General features: G+C 46.9%; 2 protein-coding genes across 4 annotated transcripts; both read left to right on the top strand.

Annotated features, from left to right (window-relative positions):
- The first annotated feature begins 3,941 nt into the window (after positions 1-3,941).
- LOC116676926 (uncharacterized) lies at positions 3,942-24,222 on the top strand. Of its 3 annotated transcripts, none has more exons than XM_032507719.1 (6): positions 3,942-4,179; positions 5,214-5,356; positions 5,757-5,859; positions 22,604-22,706; positions 22,901-23,034; positions 23,414-24,222. In XM_032507719.1, the coding sequence occupies exons 2-6, from the start codon at positions 5,309-5,311 to the stop codon at positions 23,740-23,742; spliced, it is 717 nt and encodes a 238-aa protein (XP_032363610.1). In that variant the 5' UTR covers positions 3,942-4,179; positions 5,214-5,308; the 3' UTR covers positions 23,743-24,222. The 3 variants fall into 3 exon arrangements, with proteins under 3 accessions (XP_032363610.1, XP_032363609.1, XP_032363608.1); XM_032507718.1 differs by lacking the exons at positions 3,942-4,179; positions 5,214-5,356; positions 5,757-5,859 and adding exons at positions 6,123-6,184; positions 6,564-7,508; positions 22,060-22,202; XM_032507717.1 differs by lacking the exons at positions 3,942-4,179; positions 5,214-5,356; positions 5,757-5,859 and adding exons at positions 6,123-6,184; positions 6,564-7,508; positions 22,060-22,202 and having other exon boundaries at positions 22,898-23,034.
- LOC116676927 (uncharacterized) lies at positions 23,935-27,168 on the top strand. The gene is made up of 4 exons (XM_032507721.1): positions 23,935-24,057; positions 24,263-24,357; positions 26,155-26,279; positions 26,659-27,168. Exons 1-4 carry the CDS (start codon positions 23,935-23,937, stop codon positions 26,985-26,987), a joined length of 672 nt encoding a protein of 223 aa, XP_032363612.1. The 3' UTR covers positions 26,988-27,168.
- Positions 27,169-27,453: the final 285 nt, after the last annotated feature.

Below are 27,453 nucleotides of genomic sequence, written 5' to 3'. Positions count from 1 at the left end.
GGGGGGGAGATAACGGAGACTAGGACCGGAGGCAGCGCGCGAGTTTGCAGCAGGTCTGCCCGCTCAAGGCGCGCTCTTCCTGGGGTAAAATGAACCGCGAGGGACCGGAGAGAGGGACAGGTGGGAGAGGGGGGAATTGGCAGCAGCTGTCCCCGCCCAAGGCGCGCTCTTCCTGGGGTAAAATGAACCGCGAGGGACCGGAGAGAGGGACAGGTGGGAGAGGGGGGAATTGGCAGCAGCTGTCCCCGCCAAAGGCGCGCTCTTCCTGGGTTAAAATGAGATGAGTTTATATCAGAAATAACCCCAGTTAAAAGCACAAAGGAAGATTCTTTTTCCCCCCCCTTAATCAGAGAAAGTCAACACATATGTACTCTGATTAAGGCACCAGTGACCAGTCACAAAATAATACTTTGCATATATTTGCTTCAGCGTGCACATGTAAGAAACGCCGTCATTGCCGTTGTGCACACACACACACACACCCACACACACACACACACACACACACACACACACACACACACACACACACAATACATACATGCATACATACATACATACATACATACATACATGCAAACATACAGTACGCATACATAGATACACACAGTACACATACACACATACACACACACAGTACACATACACACACACAGTACACATACATACACACAGTAGACATACACACAGTACACACACAGACATACATACATGCACACCTGGACTTCAATTCACACCTGGTCCCTTTATCACTTCAGTACTGGACTCAACACTGACACTTTAATGATAGTCGATGGTCTTTTCTTTGTTTATTTGACAAATGTTCTCATATTTGTTATTGTTGTTACTTTGTTGTCTTTATACTGTCTTTTTTCTATTTTTTCATTTATTTTTCTCTTGCTAAAAGTGCGGCTGCAAATTTCAATACAGAGGAGTCCAAGTCTAAGCACGCACGCACACACACACAGAGACAGAGAGATACAGAGAGCCAGAGACTCCATGGATACACACAGTATCACATGTGTAGCCTTTGTAGCAAGATTTCACACAATTTTTCTAAGTGTCAGAGGGTGCGGTGTCCCCGGCGGCCACCAGAGGGACGGCAACATCAGAGCTGCTCTCTGTAGCAAAGGACGTGTACATATGTGTAACTGCTCGTAGCAAGGGCCTGCAGGATAGAGGGTTGAAGCAGAAGTGCACCCCGGGGGCACTTTTTCTCTGGCCTGTAACTTTTGACGTGAAGGTGCCAGAGGCGAGGCAGTTAGACGCACCCCCCCAAAAGCACTTACTGGCTTTCCAGTGGTGCCGAGCACAAGTCTGTGCGGGTTACGGTTAGGGCCAGGCGAGGGTTGTTTTAGCCAGTTTGCACCCATTTGCATCTTTTTGGGCCTTATGGAGCAGGCTGAGAGCCCTGGAGGTCAGAGGCCAGACTCAGAGCCAGTTGCTGGGCCTCAGCAGGGAGCATGTGGGTGCTGGAGGGTGTTAACCCAGCCTCAGTCCTGGTTATTGGGGCTTAGAGTGGAGGCCTGTAGCCATGGAGGTCAAAGGTCAGACCCAGAGCCAGTTACTGGGCCTAGGGAGGGAGTGTGTGTGAGTGAGTGAGACACACACACACACACACACACACACACACACACACACAATACATACATGCATACATACATACATACATGCAAACATACAGTACGCATACATAGATACACACAGTACACATACACACATACACACACACAGTACACATACACACACACAGTACACATACATACACACAGTAGACATACACACAGTACACACACAGACATACATACATGCACACCTGGACTTCAATTCACACCTGGTCCCTTTATCACTTCAGTACTGGACTCAACACTGACACTTTAATGATAGTCGATGGTCTTTTCTTTGTTTATTTGACAAATGTTCTCATATTTGTTATTGTTGTTACTTTGTTGTCTTTATACTGTCTTTTTTCTATTTTTTCATTTATTTTTCTCTTGCTAAAAGTGCGGCTGCAAATTTCAATACAGAGGAGTCCAAGTCTAAGCACGCACGCACACACACACAGAGACAGAGAGATACAGAGAGCCAGAGACTCCATGGATACACACAGTATCACATGTGTAGCCTTTGTAGCAAGATTTCACACAATTTTTCTAAGTGTCAGAGGGTGCGGTGTCCCCGGCGGCCACCAGAGGGACGGCAACATCAGAGCTGCTCTCTGTAGCAAAGGACGTGTACATATGTGTAACTGCTCGTAGCAAGGGCCTGCAGGATAGAGGGTTGAAGCAGAAGTGCACCCCGGGGGCACTTTTTCTCTGGCCTGTAACTTTTGACGTGAAGGTGCCAGAGGCGAGGCAGTTAGACGCACCCCCCCAAAAGCACTTACTGGCTTTCCAGTGGTGCCGAGCACAAGTCTGTGCGGGTTACGGTTAGGGCCAGGCGAGGGTTGTTTTAGCCAGTTTGCACCCATTTGCATCTTTTTGGGCCTTATGGAGCAGGCTGAGAGCCCTGGAGGTCAGAGGCCAGACTCAGAGCCAGTTGCTGGGCCTCAGCAGGGAGCATGTGGGTGCTGGAGGGTGTTAACCCAGCCTCAGTCCTGGTTATTGGGGCTTAGAGTGGAGGCCTGTAGCCATGGAGGTCAAAGGTCAGACCCAGAGCCAGTTACTGGGCCTAGGGAGGGAGTGTGTGTGAGTGAGTGAGAGACACACACACACACACCCACACACACACACACACACAATACATACATGCATACATACATACATACATGCAAACATACAGTACGCATACATAGATACACACAGTACACATACACACATACACACACACAGTACACATACACACACACAGTACACATACATACACACAGTAGACATACACACAGTACACACACAGACATACATACATGCACACCTGGACTTCAATTCACACCTGGTCCCTTTATCACTTCAGTACTGGACTCAACACTGACACTTTAATGATAGTCGATGGTCTTTTCTTTGTTTATTTGACAAATGTTCTCATATTTGTTATTGTTGTTACTTTGTTGTCTTTATACTGTCTTTTTTCTATTTTTTCATTTATTTTTCTCTTGCTAAAAGTGCGGCTGCAAATTTCAATACAGAGGAGTCCAAGTCTAAGCACGCACGCACACACACACAGAGACAGAGAGATACAGAGAGCCAGAGACTCCATGGATACACACAGTATCACATGTGTAGCCTTTGTAGCAAGATTTCACACAATTTTTCTAAGTGTCAGAGGGTGCGGTGTCCCCGGCGGCCACCAGAGGGACGGCAACATCAGAGCTGCTCTCTGTAGCAAAGGACGTGTACATATGTGTAACTGCTCGTAGCAAGGGCCTGCAGGATAGAGGGTTGAAGCAGAAGTGCACCCCGGGGGCACTTTTTCTCTGGCCTGTAACTTTTGACGTGAAGGTGCCAGAGGCGAGGCAGTTAGACGCACCCCCCCAAAAGCACTTACTGGCTTTCCAGTGGTGCCGAGCACAAGTCTGTGCGGGTTACGGTTAGGGCCAGGCGAGGGTTGTTTTAGCCAGTTTGCACCCATTTGCATCTTTTTGGGCCTTATGGAGCAGGCTGAGAGCCCTGGAGGTCAGAGGTCAGACTCAGAGCCAGTTACTGGGCCTCAGCAGGGAGCATGTGGGTGCTGGAGGGTGTTATCCCAGCCTCAGTCCTGGTTATTGGGGCTTAGAGTGGAGGCCTGTAGCCATGGAGGTCAAAGGTCAGACCCAGAGCCAGTTACTGGGCCTAGGGAGGGAGTGTGTGTGAGTGAGTGAGAGACACACACACACACACACACACACACACCACCCACCCACACACACACACACACACACACACACACACACACACACACACACACACACACACACACACACACACACACACACACACACAACAAGTTATTTTAAAAGAAGACAATTTAAAAAAGTGGATCTGTTTTCCAAGACATTACAACAAAAGAGACAGCAACTTCCGTTTTGATGCTTTTAATTTGATATCCAAAGGAAGTCACATGTCAATTTCATGACAGGAAGTTGACACAGTTGTTTATCTTCCGTCAGCGGCGCCGGTGGAGTTGTAGCTAACGGAGGAATATATCCGCCCAGTGCGTTGTTGGAAAGGAGTGACAGTCAAAGGCAAAAGAAGACAGAGAGGGGTGAGTCAAGTGTGTTTGCAGAAACGACTTTGTGGTGGCAGTTGTTGCGTGCTCTAGCCGTGGCAAGGTGTGCTCGTGTGGGCAGAGTGGCTGGCTGCGAGCACCTGGAAACGCGAGTAGCCTACAATGAATCCATGTACGTTGCATCGCTGTGGTCTGTGTTGTAGACCAGCTAAAAGCGTGTGTTAGAAGGTATCGGTCTGAGGCTATGTTCTGACTACAGACACGCACACACACAGAGAGAGGGACACGCACACACACAGAGAGAGGGACACGCACACACACAGAGAGAGGGACACGCACACACACAGAGAGAGAGACGCACTGAATTCATATCTTACTAATGAGTCAGAATCTTATTAACCTGGAGTCCCAGTTTCTGTCATAATAATCATATATGTTATGTTTTAGGCCTGTTGGCAGAAATCCATTTAAAATGTAGCCTTTGCCATATAAAGACGTGTCCTCCATGTCCACTGAAGTTCCTCAGTGTCTCTCTAGTAACATTTTTGTGCTCCAGGTAGCTTTCGCAAGGCTACTTTTACTTTTATACTTTAAGTAAATTTCCAAGCCTGTACTTTGTTACTTTTACTTGAGTAAAGAAGTTTAATCAGTACTTCCACTTTTACCAGAGTATTCTTTAACACAAGTATCTGTACTTGTAACCCTAACCCTTTCCGTACTTAAGTAGAAGTACAGATACTTGTGTTAAAGAATACTCTGGTAAAAGTGGAAGTACTGATTAAATGCTCCCGGGGGCATTGCTGTTATAGCCCGGTTGGGTTTAGGAAACTGCCTGGCAACGTCTCCTAGCACATCTGTCATTGCGAAGCCAGCCTGGCAATGAATATAAATAAATATGAAGGTGGGCCTCCTGAATAATGCAATTTTAATGAACTGGTAAAGCAGTCAGAGTTGTCTCAATGCACTTCATTTATTGTTACAATTTCAAAGAAATACAATTTTTATTTTCTATTTTTAATTCATGTTTTTAAGGGTGCCAGCCCTCAACATTCTTTCTTTGCCCCCTGCAGCACCTTTATCCTGGCTGCACGTGGGAGTGGTCACGCAGCTGGCCCAAGAGGTGCAATCAGTGTGAGCCACAGGAAGTCAGAGGGAGGAGAGCCACATGAGGCAGCAGCAGCTGCGTTTCACAGAGGAGATCTCGATCTTCGAGGTGAGGAACAACCCAAATCCCTTCTTTCTTTTAACCCGCAGGTACTGAATTTATAGTTTTGTGTCGACGTTATTTCAGTCAATTCAGAAATCGAGTGCTTTTGCAAGTCCCTGTGCGTTTTCATGACGTTTTTGGTCTGTTAGGGTGGCGGTCAACACATGGCTCGAAATTGAAGTAGTCAATTGTTTAAGAAGTCGTGTGTGGGTCGTTTGCATGTCATTTAACACACTAACGCAAGATGAGAAGCACCTGCTTGGTCTGTACGTCATCTGAATTAAATGATGTACTGAGATGTATCAATTTAACTTGGCCTAATTTGATGTGAGCCAGTCAATCCATAGATCAAAAAACAACAACAACAACAACAACGTTCTGTTGTGCTGTTTGTTTCCATGTGCAGAGAGCAGGTCAGGAGAGGATGGAGGGCGAGGAGGCTCCAAGCCACAGGCCCAGACTGGGCCCAGAACTGAGCTGGACGTACTCTACAAGCTGTCCCACAGACGGTAAGGGTGTTATCCAATTGATCCATGGGCATCGGTGTATTTCTGCATCATCAGAACTAATTCTTGGCTTAAATGTGGGTCTGAAATTCCTCTGGATTTTTAGGCTAACTGGAGCTCAGGCGACAGTTTCAAACGTCTCGTTCTACTCTCTGCTCTGTGTTTTCTCCCTGATGTGTTTCACCTGTTGTTAGGAGGAGGAGGAGGAGCAGGAGGAGGGGAAAAAGACGCCGACGCCGTACTAGGGGAACAGGAGGAGGAGGAGGAGGAGGAGGAGGAGGAGAGAGGAGGAAGAGGGGCTCCTTCAGACAGACCCAGAGAACCAAAAGTGAGTCATTTTCAGTTCATTCGCACCTTTTCATTTTCCTTGTTAAATGGTTGAAAAAAACCTTGATCTTTTCCAACTATGGGGTGGAGTCCGTCATCCGTTTCTTCACTCTACACATGGGTGGTACTCGCCTGATTTAGCGTTAGTCATCTGGTTAAGTTTGAAGCTGATTGGAGCGCAAAATGACACTTTCTAGCATTAAAGAGTTCCACACCTGCAACCCGGGTCTCTTTGCATTGAAATAAATATGAAGGTGGGCCTCCTGCAATTGTAATAAACTGGTAAAGTACTTTTAAATAAATGCGTTTGGACTACATCATTAAATTCTCTCCTATTTGTCGATGAATTTAACGTTCTTCTTTTCTTCTTGGGGAGAAAGGTGGCAGATTGAGACGATGTCGGCCCGGCGCCTCGCCAATTCTCTGCCCCGCACCGGACGCAGACTTCACCCCCGTGGCCTCAGACAACACCAAAGCTCTCCTGAGGGAGGTCGGCAATCACAGAGACTTTGGCCAATTCCTTCATGCCGACTTTCACTGGACCGCACCCTGCACCAGCCTCGCCAATCCCCACTGCGTCCGGTATACGTTTGATGTCGACGGCGTCATGATCCAGTTGCGTCACACGAGGGGCATGGTTGCAGAGATCTATTTGAACCTGTCCCGTGTGGTTGCCACGCTGCAGCCCAGAAGGCGTGGCGGCACTTAGAAATTGCCTGGGCCACAAAATATCAAACGTTGAAGGCGGCTACGTCCTGACGCTCTACGCCGTCCCCAGCAGCCTGACAGAGCCGGACTTCAGCCTGAAAAATCCAAGCTTGTATGGCACACTTGCGGCCGAACTGCTAAATGAGGTAACTGAGAGTTTTTCCGACCCTTCAACCACCTGCCAGAGAAGGACATGACCCGCCCCACTGTCCAGAAGCAACCCACCACCAACCCTGCGTCCCACCGAGAGTATGGACGTGGGCCAGGCCATTGCGAGCGTGCTGTCGAAGACGGGCAGGACAACCTTCCTACAGATGTACGCCCATCCATTGCAACCATCCTTTCAAACATCAGGGCAGTGCAGTGCTGGTCACTTGCGGCTTGAGCCACCCAGACTCCAAGGCTTCCCTTACCAGCAGGGCGCTCTCTTACCTGGTGCATGTCCGGGACTTGACGCTTTGCCCCTATGACTTTGACCCGACAGAGGTTTTTTTTTTTTTTTTTTTTTTCTTTTCTTTAAAGTGGACCTGTCTGCTCTGCAAAAGCTCTTCCAGGACCATGTGCTGCCGGTGCCCCTCTGGAGCTGGACGTACTCTACAAGCTGTCCCACAGACAGGGTAAGGGTGTTATCTAATGGATCAATGGGCATAGGTGTATTTCTGCATCTTTAGAACTAATTCATAGCTTAAATGTGGGTCTGACATTCCTCTGGATTTTTAGGCTAACTGGAGCTCAGACGACAGTTTCAAACGTCTCGTTCTACTCTCTGCTCTGTGTTTTCTCCCTGATGTGTTTCACCTGTTGTTAGGAGGAGGAGGAGGAGCAGGAGGAGAGGGTTAGGGTTAGGGTCAGGGGGGTTAGGGTCAGGGGTTAGGGTCAGGGGTTAGGGTCAGGGGTTAGGGTCAGGGGTTAGGGTCAGGGGTTAGGGTCAGGGGGTTAGGGTTAGGGGTTAGGGTCAGGGTTAGGGTCAGGGGTTAGGGTCGGAGGGTTAGGGTCAGGGTTAGGGTTAGGGGTTAGGGTCAGGGGGTTAGGGTTAGGGTTAGGGGTTAGGGTCAGGGGTTAGGGTCAGGGTTAGGGGGGGGTTAGGGTCAGGGGTTAGGGTCAGGGGTTAGGGTCGGGGTTAGGGTCGGGGGGTCAGGGTTAGGGTCAGGGGTTAGGGTCAGGGGTTAGGGTCAGGGGGTTAGGGTCAGGGGTTAGGGTCAGGGGTAGGGTCAGGGTTAGGGGGTTAGGGTTAGGGTTAGGGTTAGGGTTAGGGTTAGGGTTAGGGTTTAGGGTTAGGGTTAGGGTTAGGGTAGGGTTGGGTTAGGGTTAGGGTTAGGGTTAGGGTTAGGGTTAGGGTTAGGGTTAGGGGGTTAGGGTTAGGGTTAGGGTTAGGTTAGGGTTAGGGTTAGGGTTAGGGGTTAGGGTTAGGGTTAGGGTTAGGGTTAGGGTTAGGGTTAGGGTTAGGGTTAGGGTTAGGGTTAGGGTTAGGGTTAGGGTTTTCGTATAGACAATGAATTGAAAAAGCTGAATTCCAACATTCCAACCCAGATTTCAATCTACTAAACAAGAATCTGGAAATTCCAGATTCCACATTCCAGATTTTGAAAATCAAAAGTTGGAATTCTGGATGCAATTCTCAAGTCGCCCCTAGATGGTAGCAAAACATAAAATTCCAGATTCTTGTCTACAATTCCATAAAATGACCACCGGGGACAGTATTTTACACAGATTCCATATTTTAAATTAAAAGTACTCTAATTCCAGATTTTAATGTATTTCATGCTAAAAACTCAAATATTCAACAGATGTTTGAATTAAGTGTTTTATAACTTCCTTTTGTGTTGTAAGTGTCAAAATTGACAGGAATTACCAGTGCGACCCCGGCGTTCAGCCAGAAGAGGTCCTATGTCCACAGATTCCATATTTTAAATAAAAAGTACCCTAATTCCAGGTTTTAATGTATTATCATGTTAAAAACTCAAATATTCAGCAGATATTTAAATTAAGTGTTTTATAACTTCCTTTTGTGTTGTAAGTGTCAAAATTGACAGGAATTACCAGTGCGACCCCGGCATTCAGCCAGAAGAGGTCCTAAGTCATGGGAGGTACAGAGCAGGGTGGGGGGGGTTAGGGGATGATCTTTTTTTCCCTCAGTCGCACATCAAAAAGAGAGACGTTTTCAGAATCGCCTCGAGACGCTGTCAATCATATGTCAGCGCCGTACAGCTACTGCCATCTATGGGACCAAAGTTTGCTCGAGCACGGCAAAACACACAACTTCTCGTAGCTCTCCACTTCCTGAACATAGCTGTCTTGAAATGAGCTGGCTACGTCGCATCGTTGCTGAGAAATGTGTGCTAAAGTCAAGAGAAGTTGCAATGGGAATAGGACAGAATTTGGAATCAGGAATGATAATGTGGAAGTGATTGATGACGTCATAGTTAGGCTTGGGTTAGGGTTAGGTCCATCCAAATCTGGTCATGTGCACAAATCCTTTAGCCTAACAACATATGTGATGCAGAGATGGCTAGCTCACTTTTGAAAATTTCATTAAAATTGACTGCAGAGCTGAAAAAGGCAAAATGAGCTGCTGATGAGAGGGAGAGAACAGGGTGGGGGAGGGGCAAATTAGCAACTTTTGAAGGGTGCGTCGTAGAGCGACAGTCGAGGCATCGTCGGAAAGGGCCCGACAACCTGAGCAAATTGCTTTGGAGCAGGTCTCTCTAAGTCAAAGGGTTAAAAAATAAAGGGGTCCTAAAGTCATTCCAAAATGCAATCTATTGAATTCCAGATTCTGGACTGTCTTCAGCAGGCCTCATAAATGACTTTTTCAGTCCTTTTGGGGCCCTTCCTTTGGGGCCACAGGGTCAGAAAAATAGACAAGTCATACGGGGGATACCAGGTTGATTCACCGCGAGTTTCAAGTCTCTAGCTTGTCAAACGGCCGAATACCAGCCAAAAAGACTCTATTTAGGACTAGGCCTAAATTTGGAATTTGTGACCTTTTGACCCTGAAATATAAAGGGCAATAACACAGGAATGCAAGGGGCTAGGGACAAGGGCCCAATTGTTCCCGACAGCCCTCGGGGAGCTTTATAACATATGTCAGAACCAGGTCCATAGTCACTTTTTTTAAGGGTCCGGCTCTGGTCTGACCACAAAACATAGGCCCATGAAAACTTGACGCCTGTTAGGGGATTATTCCAGGAAAGGTCAAAGATGCCATCTCAGTCATTTTAGGTCGTACGTTCTTGACCCAGACATCGCCGGAAAGGTCTCCCAGAGCCGGAGTCAGCCGTCTTGGAAACAAAGCTCTACTACGTTGCAGTGAAGAGCTAGGTGGCGTTAAAGGGTGAGATTTTTTACCCTTTTAAGGGTTGTAAGTCACCGACCGAAGCACTCAGCGATGTGGGACAGACACCAATGGAAAGCATTCAAAAAGGTCTATCACATATGTCTCCCCCCTGCAGGTGGACGCCTTCTGGGGCAAACTCCGCAACGCAAGGTGTTATCGGGATAGCCTCAGGATTGTCTTGTAGTGCTCAGTCAGCCGATCGCATCGGTGGCATGCGGGTCTCTCTAAGTCAAAGGGTTAAAAAATAATGGGGTCCTAAAGTCATTCCAAAATACAATCTATTGAATTCCAGATTCTGGACTATCTTCAGCAGGCCTCAAAAATGAATTTTTCAGTCCTTTTGGGGCCCTTCCTTTGGGGCCACAGGGTCAAAAAAATAGACAAGTCATAAGGGGGATACCAGGTTGATTCACCGCAAGTTTCAAGTCTCTAGCTTGTCAAACGGCCGAATACCAGCCAAAAAGACTCTATTTAGGACTAGGCCTAAATTTGGAATTTGTGACCTTTTGACCCTTAAAAATATAAAGGGCAATAACACAGGAATGCAAGGGGCTAGGGACAAGGGGCCAAGTGTTCCCAACAGCCCTCAGGGAGCTTTATAACATATGTCAGAACCAGGTCCATAGGCTGCTCATGAGACGGAGAGAACAGGGTGGGGAGGGGCAAATTAGCAACTTTTGAAGGGTGCGTCATAAAGTGACAAACGAGGCATCATCGGAAAGGGCCCGACAACCTGAGCAGATTGCATTGGAGCAGGTCTCTGTAAGTCAAAGGGTTGAAAAATAATGGGGTCCTAAAGTCATTCCAAAATACAATCTATTGAATTCCAGATTCTGGACTATCTACAGCAGGCCTCAAAATGACTTTTTCAGTCCTTTTGGGGCCCTTCCTTTGGGGCCACAGGGTCAAAAAATAGACAAGTCATACGGGGGATACCAGGTTGATTCACCGCAAGTTTCAAGTCTCTAGCTTGTCAAACGGCCGAATACCAGCCAAAAAGACTCTATTTAGGACTAGGCCTAAATTTGGAATTTGTGACCTTTTGACCCTAAAATATAAAGGGCAATAACACAGGAATGCAAGGGGCTAGGGACAAGGGCCCAATTGTTCCCGACAGCCCTCGGGGAGCTTTATAACATATGTCAGAACCAGGTCCATAGTCACTTTTTTTAAGGGTCCGGCTCTGGTCTGACCACAAAACATAGGCCCATGAAAACTTGACGCCTGTTAGGGGATTATTCCAGGAAAGGTCAAAGATGCCATCTCAGTCATTTTAGGTCGTACGTTCTTGACCCAGACATCGCCGGAAAGGTCTCCCAGAGCCGGAGTCAGCCGTCTTGAAACAAAGCTCTACTACGTTGCAGTGAAGAGCTAGGTGGCGTTAAAGGGTGAGATTTTTTACCCTTTTAAGGGTTATAAGTCACCGACCGAAGCACTCAGCGATGTGGGACAGGCACCAATGGAAAGCATTCAAAAAGGTCTATCACATATGTCTCCCCCCTGCAGGTGGACGCCTTCTGGGGCAAACTCCGCAACGCAAGGTGTTATCGGGATAGCCTCGGGATTGTCTTGTAGTGCTCAGTCAGCCAATCGCATCGGTGGCATGCGGGTCTCTCTAAGTCAAAGGGTTAAAAAATAATGGGGTCCTAAAGTTATTCCAGAATACAATCTATTGAATTCCAGATTCTGGACTGGGCCAGCCAAAAAGACTCTAGTTAGGACTAGGCAAAATTTGGAATTTGTGACCTTTTGACCCTTAAAATATAAAGGCCGATAACACAGGAATGCAAGGGGCTAGGGACAAGGGGCCAAGTGTTCCCGACAGCCCTCAGGGAGCTTTATAACATATGTCAGAACCAGGTCCATGGGCTGCTCATGAGAGGGAGAGAACAGGGTGGGGGAGGGGCGAATTAGCAACTTTTGAAAGGTGCATCATAAAGCGACAAACCAGGCATCATCGGAAAGGGCCCGACAACCTGAGCAGATTGCATTGGAGCAGGTCTCTGTAAGTCAAAGGGTTGAAAAATAATGGGGTCCTAAAGTCATTCCAAAATGCAATCTATTGAATTCCAGATTCTGGACTATCTACAGCAGGCCTCAAAAATGACTTTTTCAGTCCTTTTGGGGCCCTTCCTTTGGGGCCACAGGGTCAAAAAAATAGACAAGTCATACGGGGGATACCAGGTTGATTCACCGCAAGTTTCAAGTCTCTAGCTTGTCAAACGGCCGAATACCAGCCAAAAAGACTCTATTTAGGACTAGGCCTAAATTTGGAATTTGTGACCTTTTGACCCTAAAATATAAAGGGCAATAACACAGGAATGCAAGGGGCTAGGGACAAGGGCCCAATTGTTCCCGACAGCCCTCGGGGAGCTTTATAACATATGTCAGAACCAGGTCCATAGTCACTTTTTTTAAGGGTCCGGCTCTGGTCTGACCACAAAACATAGGCCCATGAAAACTTGACGCCTGTTAGGGGATTATTCCAGGAAAGGTCAAAGATGCTATCTCAGTCATTTTAGGTCGTACGTTCTTGACCCAGACATCGCCGGAAAGGTCTCCCAGAGCCGGAGTCAGCCGTCTTGGAAACAAAGCTCTACTACGTTGCAGTGAAGAGCTAGGTGGCGTTAAAGGGTGAGATTTTTTACCCTTTTAAGGGTTGTAAGTCACCGACCGAAGCACTCAGCGATGTGGGACAGGCACCAATGGAAAGCATTCAAAAAGGTCTATCACATATGTCTCCCCCCTGCAGGTGGACGTCTTCTGGGGCAAACTCCGCAACGCAAGGTTTATCGGGATAGCCTCGGGATTGTCTCGTAGTGCTCAGTCAGCCGATCGCATCGGTGGCATGCGGGTCTCTCTAATTCAAAGGGTTAAAAAATAATGGGGTCCTAAAGTTATTCCAGAATACAATCTATTGAATTCCAGATTCTGGACTGGGCCAGCCAAAAAGTCTCTATTTAGGACTAGGCACAAATTTGGAATTTGTGACCTTTTGACCCTTAAAATATAAAGGCCGATAACACAGGAATGCAAGGGGCTAGGGACAAGGGGCCAAGTGTTCCCGACAGCCCTCAGGGAGCTTTATAACATATGTCAGAACCAGGTCCATGGGCTGCTCATGAGAGGGAGAGAACAGGGTGGGGGAGGGGCGAATTAGCAACTTTTGAAAGGTGCTTCATAAAGCGACAAACCAGGCATCATCGGAAAGGGCCCGACAACCTGAGCAGATTGCATTGGAGCAGGTCTCTGTAAGTCAAAGGGTTGAAAAATAATGGGGTCCTAAAGTCATTCCAAAATACAATCTATTGAATTCCAGATTCTGGACTATCTAGAGCAGGCCTCAAAAATGACTTTTTCAGTCCTTTTGGGGCCCTTCCTTTGGGGCCACAGGGTCAAAAAAATAGACAAGTCATACGGGGGATACCAGGTTGATTCACCGCAAGTTTCAAGTCTCTAGCTTGTCAAACGGCCGAATACCAGCCAAAAAGACTCTATTTAGGACTAGGCCCAAATTTGGAATTTGTGACCTTTTGACCCTAAATTATAAAGGGCAATAACACAGGAATGCAAGGGGCTAGGGACAAGGGCCCAATTGTTCCCGACAGCCCTCGGGGAGCTTTATAACATATGTCAAAACCAGGTCCATAGTCACTTTTTTTAAGGGTCCGGCTCTGGTCTGACCACAAAACATAGGCCCATGAAAACTTGACGCCTGTTAGGGGATTATTCCAGGAAAGGTCAAAGATGCTATCTCAGTCATTTTAGGTCGTACGTTCTTGACCCAGACATCGCCGGAAAGGTCTCCCAGAGCCGGAGTCAGCCGTCTTGGAAACAAAGCTCTACTACGTTGCAGTGAAGAGCTAGGTGGCGTTAAAGGGTGAATTTTTTACCCTTTTAAGGGTTGTAAGTCACCGACCGAAGCACTCAGCGATGTGGGACAGGCACCAATGGAAAGCATTCAAAAAGGTCTATCACATATGTCTCCCCCCTGCAGGTGGACGCCTTCTGGGGCAAACTCCGCAACGCAAGGTGTTATCGGGATAGCCTCGGGATTGTCTCGTAGTGCTCAGTCAGCCGATCGCATCGGTGGCTTGCAGGTCTCTCTAAGTCAAAGGGTTAAAAAATAATGAGGTCCTAAAGTCATTCCAAAATACAATCTATTGAATTCCAGATTTTCATCTATCTGAAAAAGTGACTTTTTCATCCCTTTTGGGGCCTTCCTTTGGGGCCACAGGGTAAAAAAAAAGGATAAGTCATACGGGGGATACCAGTTGCATTCAAACCAAGTTTCAAGTCTCTGGCTTGTCAAACACCGGAATACGAGCCAAAAAGACTTGATTATTGACTAGATGAGAATCTGGAAGTTGACCTATTGACCTTTCATACATAAACGGCGATAACACAGGAATGCAACGAGCTAGGGACATGGGCCCAACTAGTAAATAGTCAAACAGTGGTACTTGCTAAAGCTAATGCAGGTTTAGCTTTACCTTCCATGTATTGTCAAAAAAGAAAAAGGCACCGGTAATGGTACTCCTGGTTTACTGGGATGGGGTTCGATTCCCTGCGGTGTCCTGCTGATTGTTTGGCATATACATGAAAGAAATTCAATGTAGTGAATGTAGCCAAACCATCACCAATAAAGAAGGTAAACTCTGCTGAGTTCAATGACACCTTAGACAAGACACTAGGCCACAGAGTTAATTTTCTGTGAAAGGGGCCATGGCCGCATCATAGGGGACGGGCGGGCTATGACTTTGAACCAATTATGGCATTTATATGTTGTCAGGGGCAGACTCTGATGAATCCTGAAAAGTTGCTTCCAAATTCTCACCTATTGTATTACTCATAGATGAAAATCTGGAATCTTTTCAAAGGCTCATATCTCAAAGGGTGTGTGAGGAATTGGGCTGATTCTAATGTGAAATGGAAGCGTAGAGATTGATGCATACAACACGGGTCACTGGAAGACTATAGGTACATGTACTGAGGAGTTATGAAGCCATGAGAGTGCTTCCAAATTCTCATCTATTGTATTGCTCATAGATGAAAATCTGGAATTATTTCAAAGGCTCTTATTTCAAAGGGTGTGTGAGGAATCGGGCTGATTCTAATGGGGAATGGAAGCCTAGAGATTGATGCATACAACACAGGTCACTGTAAGACTCTAGGTACATGTACTGAGGAGTTATGAAGCCTTGAGAGTGCTTCCAAATTCTCATCTATTGTATGGCTCATAGATGAAAATCTGGAATTTTTTCAAAGGCTTATATTTCAAAGGCCGTTTAAGAAATCTGGCCTACTAACGATGAACGAAAGCCTAGAAATTGATGCATACAACACAGGTACTGTAAGACTCTAGGTGTATGTACTGAGGAGTTATGAAGCCTTGAGAGTGCTTCCAAATTCTCATCTATTGTATGGCTCATAGATGAAAATCTGGAATTATTTCAAAGGCTCTTATTTCAAAGGCTGTGTGAGGAATCGGGCTGATTCTAATGAAAATGGAAGCCTAGAGATTGATGCATACAACACCGGTCACTGGAAGACTCTAGGTACATGTACTGAGGAGTTATGAAGTCTTGAAAGTGCTTCCAAATTTCATCTATTGTATTGCTCATAAATGAAAATCTGGAATTTTTTCAAAGGCTCATATTTCAAGGGCCGTGTGAAGAATCAGGCTGATTCTAATGATAAACAAAAGCCTAGAGATTGATGCATACAACACAGGTCACTGGAAGACTATAGGTACATGTACTGAGGAGTTATGAAGATTTAGATTGCTTCCATATTCTCATCTATTGTATTCCTCATAGATGAAAATCTGGAATTATTTCAAAGGCTCTTATTTCACAGGGTGTGTGAGGAATCGGGCTGATTCTAATGAAAAATGGAAGCCTAGAGATTGATGCATACAACACTATAGGTACATGTACTGAGGAGTTATGAAGATTTAGATTGCTTCCATATTCTCATCTATTGTATTCCTCATAGATGAAAATCTGGAATTATTTCAAAGGCTCTTATTTCAAAGGTGTGTGAGGAATCGGGCTGATTCTAATGAAAAATGGAAGCCTAGAGATTGATGCATACAACACAGGTCACTGTAAGACTATAGGTACATGTACTTTGGAGTTATAAAGATTTAGATTGCTTCCATATTCTCATCTATTGTAGGGCTCATAGATGAAAATCTGGAATTATTTCAAAGGCTCATATCTCAAGGGTGTGTGAGGAATCGGGCTGATTCTAATGATAAACGAAAGCCTAGACATTGATGCATACAACACAGGTCACTTTAAGACTATAGGTACATGTACTGAGGAGTTATGAAGCCATGAGAGTGCTTCCAAATTCTCATCTATTGTGTTGCTCATAGATGAAAATCTGGAATTATTTCAAAGGCTCTTATTTCAAAGGGTGTGTAAGGAATGGGCTGATTCTAATGTGAAATGGAAGCCTAGAGATTGATGCGTACAACACAGGTCACTGGAAGACTATAGGTACATGTACTGAGGAGATATGAAGATTTAGATTGCTTCCATATTCTCATCTATTGTATTACTCATAGATTAAAATCTGGAATCTTTTCAAAGGCTCATATTTCAAAGGCCGTTTGAGGAATCTGGCTAATTCTAATGATAAACGAAAGCCTAGACATTTATGCATACAACACAGGTCACTGTATGACTATAGGTACATGTACTGAGGAGTTATGAAGCCATGAGAGTGCTTCCAAATTCTCATCTATTGTATTGCTCATAGATGGAAATCTGGAATTATTTCAATGGTTCTTATTTCAAAGGGTGTGTAAGGAATTGGGCTGATTCTAATGTGAAATGGAAGCGTAGAGATTGATGCATACAGCAGATTTCAAAGTAAGACTCCAGGTACATGTACTGAGGAGTTATGAAGATTTAGATTGCTTCCATATTCTCATCTATTGTATTACTCATAGATGAAAATCTGGAATTATTTCAAAGGCTCATATCTCAAAGGGTGTGTGAGGAATCGGGCGATTCTAATGTGAAATGGAAGCGTAGAGATTGATGTATACAACACGGGTCACTGTAAGACTATAGGTACATGTACTGAGGAGTTATGAAGCCATGAGAGTGCTTCCAAATTCTCATCTATTGTATTCCTCATAGATGAAAATCTGGAATTATTTCAAAGGCTCTTATTTCAAAGGCTCTTATTTCAAAGGGTGTGTGAGGAATCGGGCTGATTCTAATGAAAAATGGAAGCCTAGAGATTTATGCATACAACCCTAACCCATACAACATGGAATGGAGAGTGCTTTCCATTTTTGTTGCAATCATCAGCAATCAGCAATGTGGGACGGGCACCAATGGAAAGCATTTAAAAAGTTATATCACATTGTATTGAAATCATTGACATCGGATAAGATATGGGCACGTGAGAGGCCATTAAAGTGTAAAATTAATAAAATATATGTGAATATGGAATACTTCCATTTTCTCATCTATTACGTCAAGCGCCCTCTGGTGGATGGTCAAATATTGCATGGTGAGTAATCCTTATGAAATTAGTATCAAAATGTGCGCAAAATTATTACAAATTCAGCTGTGCAAGAATGAAAGCTCTATGTCATTCAAGGAATTTTAAAAAGTCAATTAAGTGAAATTCCAGAAAGTGAACGGAGGCCATTTTGGGGCCCAGGAGGCCCAGACGAACATGCCAGTATCAGTCCCGTTGTTCTACGACCTTCCGTTAAAATGTGGAAGAGGTTAGGGTTGACCCTAATTAGGGTTAGGGTTAGGGGGTTAGGGTTAGGGTTAGGATAGAGGGTTGAAGCAGAAGTGCACCCCGGGGGCACTTTTTCTCTGGCCTGTAACTTTTGACGTGAAGGTGCCAGAGGCGAGGCAGTTAGACGCACCCCCCCAAAAGCACTTACTGGCTTTCCAGTGGTGCCGAGCACAAGTCTGTGCGGGTTACGGTTAGGGCCAGGCGAGGGTTGTTTTAGCCAGTTTGCACCCATTTGCATCTTTTTGGGCCTTATGGAGCAGGCTGAGAGCCCTGGAGGTCAGAGGCCAGACTCAGAGCCAGTTGCTGGGCCTCAGCAGGGAGCATGTGGGTGCTGGAGGGTGTTAACCCAGCCTCAGTCCTGGTTATTGGGGCTTAGAGTGGAGGCCTGTAGCCATGGAGGTCAAAGGTCAGACCCAGAGCCAGTTACTGGGCCTAGGGAGGGAGTGTGTGTGAGTGAGTGAGACACACACACACAAACACACACACACACACACAATACATACATGCATACATACATACATACATGCAAACATACAGTACGCATACATAGATACACACAGTACACATACACACATACACACACACAGTACACACACACACACAGTACACATACATACACACAGTAGACATACACACAGTACACACACAGACATACATACATGCACACCTGGACTTCAATTCACACCTGGTCCCTTTATCACTTCAGTACTGGACTCAACACTGACACTTTATGATAGTCGATGGTCTTTTCTTTGTTTATTTGACAAATGTTCTCATATTTGTTATTGTTGTTACTTTGTTGTCTTTATACTGTCTTTTTCTATTTTTTCATTTATTTTTCTCTTGCTAAAAGTGCGGCTGCAAATTTCAATACAGAGGAGTCCAAGTCTAAGCACGCACGCACACACACACAGAGACAGAGAGATACAGAGAGCCAGAGACTCCATGGATACACACAGTATCACATGTGTAGCCTTTGTAGCAAGATTTCACACAATTTTTCTAAGTGTCAGAGGGTGCGGTGTCCCCGGCGGCCACCAGAGGGACGGCAACATCAGAGCTGCTCTCTGTAGCAAAGGACGTGTACATATGTGTAACTGCTCGTAGCAAGGGCCTGCAGGGTTAGGATAGAGGGTTGAAGCAGAAGTGCACCCCGGGGGCACTTTTTCTCTGGCCTGTAACTTTTGACGTGAAGGTGCCAGAGGCGAGGCAGTTAGACGCACCCCCCCAAAAGCACTTACTGGCTTTCCAGTGGTGCCGAGCACAAGTCTGTGCGGGTTACGGTTAGGGCCAGGCGAGGGTTGTTTTAGCCAGTTTGCACCCATTTGCATCTTTTTGGGCCTTATGGAGCAGGCTGAGAGCCCTGGAGGTCAGAGGCCAGACTCAGAGCCAGTTGCTGGGCCTCAGCAGGGAGCATGTGGGTGCTGGAGGGTGTTAACCCAGCCTCAGTCTGGTTATTGGGGCTTAGAGTGGAGGCCTGTAGCCATGGAGGTCAAAGGTCAGACCCAGAGCCAGTTACTGGGCCTAGGGAGGGAGTGTGTGTGAGTGAGTGAGAGACACACACACACACACACACACACACACACACACAATACATACATGCATACATACATACATACATGCAAACATACAGTACGCATACATAGATACACACAGTACACATACACACATACACACACACAGTACACATACACACACACAGTACACATACATACACACAGTAGACATACACACAGTACACACACAGACATACATACATGCACACCTGGACTTCAATTCACACCTGGTCCCTTTATCACTTCAGTACTGGACTCAACACTGACACTTTAATGATAGTCGATGGTCTTTTCTTTGTTTATTTGACAAATGTTCTCATATTTGTTATTGTTGTTACTTTGTTGTCTTTATACTGTTTTTTTCTATTTTTCATTTTATTTTCTCTTGCTAAAAGTGCGGCTGCAAATTTCAATACAGAGGAGTCCAAGTCTAAGCACGCACGCACACACACACAGAGACAGAGAGATACAGAGAGCCAGAGACTCCATGGATACACACAGTATCACATGTGTAGCCTTTGTAGCAAGATTTCACACAATTTTTCTAAGTGTCAGAGGGTGCGGTGTCCCCGGCGGCCACCAGAGGGACGGCAACATCAGAGCTGCTCTCTGTAGCAAAGGACGTGTACATATGTGTAACTGCTCGTAGCAAGGGCCTGCAGGATAGAGGGTTGAAGCAGAAGTGCACCCCGGGGGCACTTTTTCTCTGGCCTGTAACTTTTGACGTGAAGGTGCCAGAGGCGAGGCAGTTAGACGCACCCCCCCAAAGCACTTACTGGCTTTCCAGTGGTGCCGAGCACAAGTCTGTGCGGGTTACGGTTAGGGCCAGGCGAGGGTTGTTTTAGCCAGTTTGCACCCATTTGCATCTTTTTGGGCCTTATGGAGCAGGCTGAGAGCCCTGGAGGTCAGAGGTCAGACTCAGAGCCAGTTGCTGGGCCTCAGCAGGGAGCATGTGGGTGCTGGAGGGTGTTATCCCAGCCTCAGTCCTGGTTATTGGGGCTTAGAGTGGAGGCCTGTAGCCATGGAGGTCAAAGGTCAGACCCAGAGCCAGTTACTGGGCCTAGGGAGGGAGTGTGTGTGAGTGAGTGAGAGACACACACACACACACACACACACACACCCACCACACACACACACACACACACACACACACACACACACACACACACACACACACACACACACACACACACACACACACACACACAACAAGTTATTTTAAAAGAAGACAATTTAAAAAAGTGGATCTGTTTTCCAAGACATTACAACAAAAGAGACAGCAACTTCCGTTTTGATGCTTTTAATTTGATATCCAAAGGAAGTCACATGTCAATTTCATGACAGGAAGTTGACACAGTTGTTTATCTTCCGTCAGCGGCGCGGTGGAGTTGTAGCTAACGGAGGAATATATCCGCCCAGTGCGTTGTTGGAAAGGAGTGACAGTCAAAGGCAAAAGAAGACAGAGAGGGGTGAGTCAAGTGTGTTTGCAGAAACGACTTTGTGGTGGCAGTTGTTGCGTGCTCTAGCCGTGGCAAGGTGTGCTCGTGTGGGCAGAGTGGCTGGCTGCGAGCACCTGGAAACGCGAGTAGCCTACAATGAATCCATGTACGTTGCATCGCTGTGGTCTGTGTTGTAGACCAGCTAAAAGCGTGTGTTAGAAGGTATCGGTCTGAGGCTATGTTCTGACTACAGACACGCACACACACAGAGAGAGGGACACGCACACACACAGAGAGAGGGACACGCACACACACAGAGAGAGGGACACGCACACACACACAGAGAGAGAGACGCACTGAATTCATATCTTACTAATGAGTCAGAATCTTATTAACCTGGAGTCCCAGTTTCTGTCATAATAATCATATATGTTATGTTTTAGGCCTGTTGGCAGAAATCCATTTAAAATGTAGCCTTTGCCATATAAAGACGTGTCCTCCATGTCCACTGAAGTTCCTCAGTGTCTCTCTAGTAACATTTTTGTGCTCCAGGTAGCTTTCGCAAGGCTACTTTTACTTTTATACTTTAAGTAAATTTCCAAGCCTGTACTTTGTTACTTTTACTTGAGTAAAGAAGTTTAATCAGTACTTCCACTTTACCAGAGTATTCTTTAACACAAGTATCTGTACTTGTAACCCTAACCCTTTCCGTACTTAAGTAGAAGTACAGATACTTGTGTTAAAGAATACTCTGGTAAAAGTGGAAGTACTGATTAAATGCTCCCGGGGGCATTGCTGTTATAGCCCGGTTGGGTTTAGGAAACTGCCTGGCAACGTCTCCTAGCACATCTGTCATTGCGAAGCCAGCCTGGCAATGAATATAAATAAATATGAAGGTGGGCCTCCTGAATAATGCAATTTTAATGAACTGGTAAAGCAGTCAGAGTTGTCTCAATGCACTTCATTTATTGTTACAATTTCAAAGAAATACAATTTTATTTTCTATTTTAATTCATGTTTTTAAGGGTGCCAGCCCTCAACATTCTTTCTTTGCCCCCTGCAGCACCTTTATCCTGGCTGCACGTGGGAGTGGTCACGCAGCTGGCCCAAGAGGTGCAATCAGTGTGAGCCACAGGAAGTCAGAGGGAGGAGAGCCACATGAGGCAGCAGCAGCTGCGTTTCACAGAGGAGATCTCGATCTTCGAGGTGAGGAACAACCCAAATCCCTTCTTTCTTTTAACCCGCAGGTACTGAATTTATAGTTTTGTGTCGACGTTATTTCAGTCAATTCAGAAATCGAGTGCTTTTGCAAGTCCCTGTGCGTTTTCATGACGTTTTTGGTCTGTTAGGGTGGCGGTCAACACATGGCTCGAAATTGAAGTAGTCAATTGTTTAAGAAGTCGTGTGTGGGTCGTTTGCATGTCATTTAACACACTAACGCAAGATGAGAAGCACCTGCTTGGTCTGTACGTCATCTGAATTAAATGATGTACTGAGATGTATCAATTTAACTTGGCCTAATTTGATGTGAGCCAGTCAATCCATAGATCAAAAAAACAACAACAACAACAACAACGTTCTGTTGTGCTGTTTGTTTCCATGTGCAGAGAGCAGGTCAGGAGAGGATGGAGGGCGAGGAGGCTCCAAGCCACAGGCCCAGACTGGGCCCAGAACTGAGCTGGACGTACTCTACAAGCTGTCCCACAGACGGTAAGGGTGTTATCCAATTGATCCATGGGCATCGGTGTATTTCTGCATCATCAGAACTAATTCTTGGCTTAAATGTGGGTCTGAAATTCCTCTGGATTTTTAGGCTAACTGGAGCTCAGGCGACAGTTTCAAACGTCTCGTTCTACTCTCTGCTCTGTGTTTTCTCCCTGATGTGTTTCACCTGTTGTTAGGAGGAGGAGGAGGAGCAGGAGGAGGGGAAAAAGACGCCGACGCCGTACTAGGGGAACAGGAGGAGGAGGAGGAGGAGGAGGAGGAGGAGGAGAGAGGAGGAAGAGGGGCTCCTTCAGACAGACCCAGAGAACCAAAAGTGAGTCATTTTCAGTTCATTCGCACCTTTTCATTTTCCTTGTTAAATGGTTGAAAAAAACCTTGATCTTTTCCAACTATGGGGTGGAGTCCGTCATCCGTTTCTTCACTCTACACATGGGTGGTACTCGCCTGATTTAGCGTTAGTCATCTGGTTAAGTTTGAAGCTGATTGGAGCGCAAAATGACACTTTCTAGCATTAAAGAGTTCCACACCTGCAACCCGGGTCTCTTTGCATTGAAATAAATATGAAGGTGGGCCTCCTGCAATTGTAATAAACTGGTAAAGTACTTTTAAATAAATGCGTTTGGACTACATCATTAAATTCTCTCCTATTTGTCGATGAATTTAACGTTCTTCTTTTCTTCTTGGGGAGAAAGGTGGCAGATTGAGACGATGTCGGCCCGGCGCCTCGCCAATTCTCTGCCCCGCACCGGACGCAGACTTCACCCCCGTGGCCTCAGACAACACCAAAGCTCTCCTGAGGGAGGTCGGCAATCACAGAGACTTTGGCCAATTCCTTCATGCCGACTTTCACTGGACCGCACCCTGCACCAGCCTCGCCAATCCCCACTGCGTCCGGTATACGTTTGATGTCGACGGCGTCATGATCCAGTTGCGTCACACGAGGGGCATGGTTGCAGAGATCTATTTGAACCTGTCCCGTGTGGTTGCCACGCTGCAGCCCAGAAGGCGTGGCGGCACTTAGAAATTGCCTGGGCCACAAAATATCAAACGTTGAAGGCGGCTACGTCCTGACGCTCTACGCCGTCCCCAGCAGCCTGACAGAGCCGGACTTCAGCCTGAAAAATCCAAGCTTGTATGGCACACTTGCGGCCGAACTGCTAAATGAGGTAACTGAGAGTTTTTCCGACCCTTCAACCACCTGCCAGAGAAGGACATGACCCGCCCCACTGTCCAGAAGCAACCCACCACCAACCCTGCGTCCCACCGAGAGTATGGACGTGGGCCAGGCCATTGCGAGCGTGCTGTCGAAGACGGGCAGGACAACCTTCCTACAGATGTACGCCCATCCATTGCAACCATCCTTTCAAACATCAGGGCAGTGCAGTGCTGGTCACTTGCGGCTTGAGCCACCCAGACTCCAAGGCTTCCCTTACCAGCAGGGCGCTCTCTTACCTGGTGCATGTCCGGGACTTGACGCTTTGCCCCTATGACTTTGACCCGACAGAGGTTTTTTTTTTTTTTTTTCTTCTTTTCTTTTAAAGTGGACCTGTCTGCTCTGCAAAAGCTCTTCCAGGACCATGTGCTGCCGGTGCCCCTCTGGAGCTGGACGTACTCTACAAGCTGTCCCACAGACAGGGTAAGGGTGTTATCTAATGGATCAATGGGCATAGGTGTATTTCTGCATCTTTAGAACTAATTCATAGCTTAAATGTGGGTCTGACATTCCTCTGGATTTTTAGGCTAACTGGAGCTCAGACGACAGTTTCAAACGTCTCGTTCTACTCTCTGCTCTGTGTTTTCTCCCTGATGTGTTTCACCTGTTGTTAGGAGGAGGAGGAGGAGCAGGAGGAGAGGGTTAGGGGTTAGGGTCAGGGGTTAGGGTCAGGGGTTAGGGTCAGGGGTTAGGGTCAGGGGTTAGGGTCAGGGGTTAGGGTCAGGGGTTAGGGTCAGGGGGGTTAGGGTTAGGGGTTAGGGTCAGGGGTTAGGGTCAGGGGTTAGGGTCGGAGGGTTAGGGTCAGGGGTTAGGGTTAGGGGTTAGGGTCAGGGGGGTTAGGGTTAGGGTTAGGGGTTAGGGTCAGGGGTTAGGGTCGGAGGGTTAGGGTCAGGGGTTAGGGTCAGGGGGTTAGGGTCGGGGGTTAGGGTCAGGGGTTAGGGTCAGGGGTTAGGGTCAGGGGGGTTAGGGTCAGGGGTTAGGGTCAGGGGGGTTAGGGTCAGGGGTTAGGGTCAGGGGGGTTAGGGTCAGGGGGGTTAGGGTCAGGGGTTAGGGTTAGGGTTAGGGTTAGGATAAGGGGTTGAAGCAGAAGTGCACCCCGGGGGCACTTTTTCTCTGGCCTGTAACTTTTGACGTGGAGGTGCCAGAGGCGAGGCAGTTAGACGCACCCCCCCAAAAGCACTTACTGGCTTTCCAGTGGTGCCGAGCACAAGTCTGTGCGGGTTACGGTTAGGGCCAGGAGAGGGTTGTTTTAGCCAGTTTGCACCCATTTGCATCTTTTTGGGCCTTATGGAGCAGGCTGAGAGCCCTGGAGGTCAGAGGTCAGACTCAGAGCCAGTTACTGGGCCTCAGCAGGGAGCATGTGGGTGCTGGAGGGTGTTATCCCAGCCTCAGTCCTGGTTATTGGGGCTTAGAGTGGAGGCCTCTAGCCATGGAGGTCAAAGGTCAGACCCAGAGCCAGTTACTGGGCCTAGGGAGGGAGTGTGTGTGAGTGAGTGAGAGACACACACACACACACACACACACACACACACACACACACACACACACACACACACCATACATACATGCATACATACATACATGCAAACATACAGTACACATACATAGATACACACATACACACACACAGTACACATACACACACACAGTACACATACATACACACAGTAGACATACACACAGTACACACACAGACATACATACACACACACACACACACACACACACAATAAATACATACATACATACATACATACATACATGCAAACATACAGTACACATACATAGATACACACACACAGTACACATACACACACACAGTACACATACATACACACAGTAGACATACACACAGTACACACACAGACATACATACATGCACACCTGGACTTCAATTCACACCTGGTCACTTTATCACTTCAGTACTGGACTCAACACTGACACTTTAATGATAGTTGATGGTCTTTTCTTTGTTTATTTGACAAATGTTCTTATATTTGTTATTATTGTTATTTGTTGTCTTTATACTGTCTTTTTCTATTTTTTCATTTCTTTTTCTCTTGCTAAAAGTGCTGCTGGAAATTTCAATACAAAGAAGTCCAAGTCTAAGCACGCACGCACGCACGCGCGCGCGCGCACACACACACACACACACACACACACACAAGTTACATTGTGTAACTTGCTCTGTGTTTCACCTGTTGTTAGGAGGAGGAGGAGGAGCAGGAGGAGGGGAAAAAGACGCCGACGCCGTACTAGGGGAACAGGAGGAGGAGGAGGAGGAGGAGGAGGAGGAGGAGAGAGGAGGAAGAGGGGCTCCTTCAGACAGACCCAGAGAACCAAAAGTGAGTCATTTTCAGTTCATTCGCACCTTTTCATTTTCCTTGTTAAATGGTTGAAAAAAACCTTGATCTTTTCCAACTATGGGGTGGAGTCCGTCATCCGTTTCTTCACTCTACACATGGGTGGTACTCGCCTGATTTAGCGTTAGTCATCTGGTTAAGTTTGAAGCTGATTGGAGCGCAAAATGACACTTTCTAGCATTAAAGAGTTCCACACCTGCAACCCGGGTCTCTTTGCATTGAAATAAATATGAAGGTGGGCCTCCTGCAATTGTAATAAACTGGTAAAGTACTTTTAAATAAATGCGTTTGGACTACATCATTAAATTCTCTCCTATTTGTCGATGAATTTAACGTTCTTCTTTTCTTCTTGGGGAGAAAGGTGGCAGATTGAGACGATGTCGGCCCGGCGCCTCGCCAATTCTCTGCCCCGCACCGGACGCAGACTTCACCCCCGTGGCCTCAGACAACACCAAAGCTCTCCTGAGGGAGGTCGGCAATCACAGAGACTTTGGCCAATTCCTTCATGCCGACTTTCACTGGACCGCACCCTGCACCAGCCTCGCCAATCCCCACTGCGTCCGGTATACGTTTGATGTCGACGGCGTCATGATCCAGTTGCGTCACACGAGGGGCATGGTTGCAGAGATCTATTTGAACCTGTCCCGTGTGGTTGCCACGCTGCAGCCCAGAAGGCGTGGCGGCACTTAGAAATTGCCTGGGCCACAAAATATCAAACGTTGAAGGCGGCTACGTCCTGACGCTCTACGCCGTCCCCAGCAGCCTGACAGAGCCGGACTTCAGCCTGAAAAATCCAAGCTTGTATGGCACACTTGCGGCCGAACTGCTAAATGAGGTAACTGAGAGTTTTTCCGACCCTTCAACCACCTGCCAGAGAAGGACATGACCCCCCACTGTCCAGAAGCAACCCACCACCAACCCTGCGTCCCACCGAGAGTATGGACGTGGGCCAGGCCATTGCGAGCGTGCTGTCGAAGACGGGCAGGACAACCTTCCTACAGATGTACGCCCATCCATTGCAACCATCCTTTCAAACATCAGGGCAGTGCAGTGCTGGTCACTTGCGGCTTGAGCCACCCAGACTCCAAGGCTTCCCTTACCAGCAGGGCGCTCTCTTACCTGGTGCATGTCCGGGACTTGACGCTTTGCCCCTATG

Source organism: Etheostoma spectabile, unplaced genomic scaffold (assembly GCF_008692095.1).
Source record: "Etheostoma spectabile isolate EspeVRDwgs_2016 unplaced genomic scaffold, UIUC_Espe_1.0 scaffold00004053, whole genome shotgun sequence".
Lineage (NCBI taxonomy): Eukaryota > Metazoa > Chordata > Actinopteri > Perciformes > Percidae > Etheostoma > Etheostoma spectabile.
This window is presented reverse-complemented; position numbering and strand designations above follow the sequence as displayed.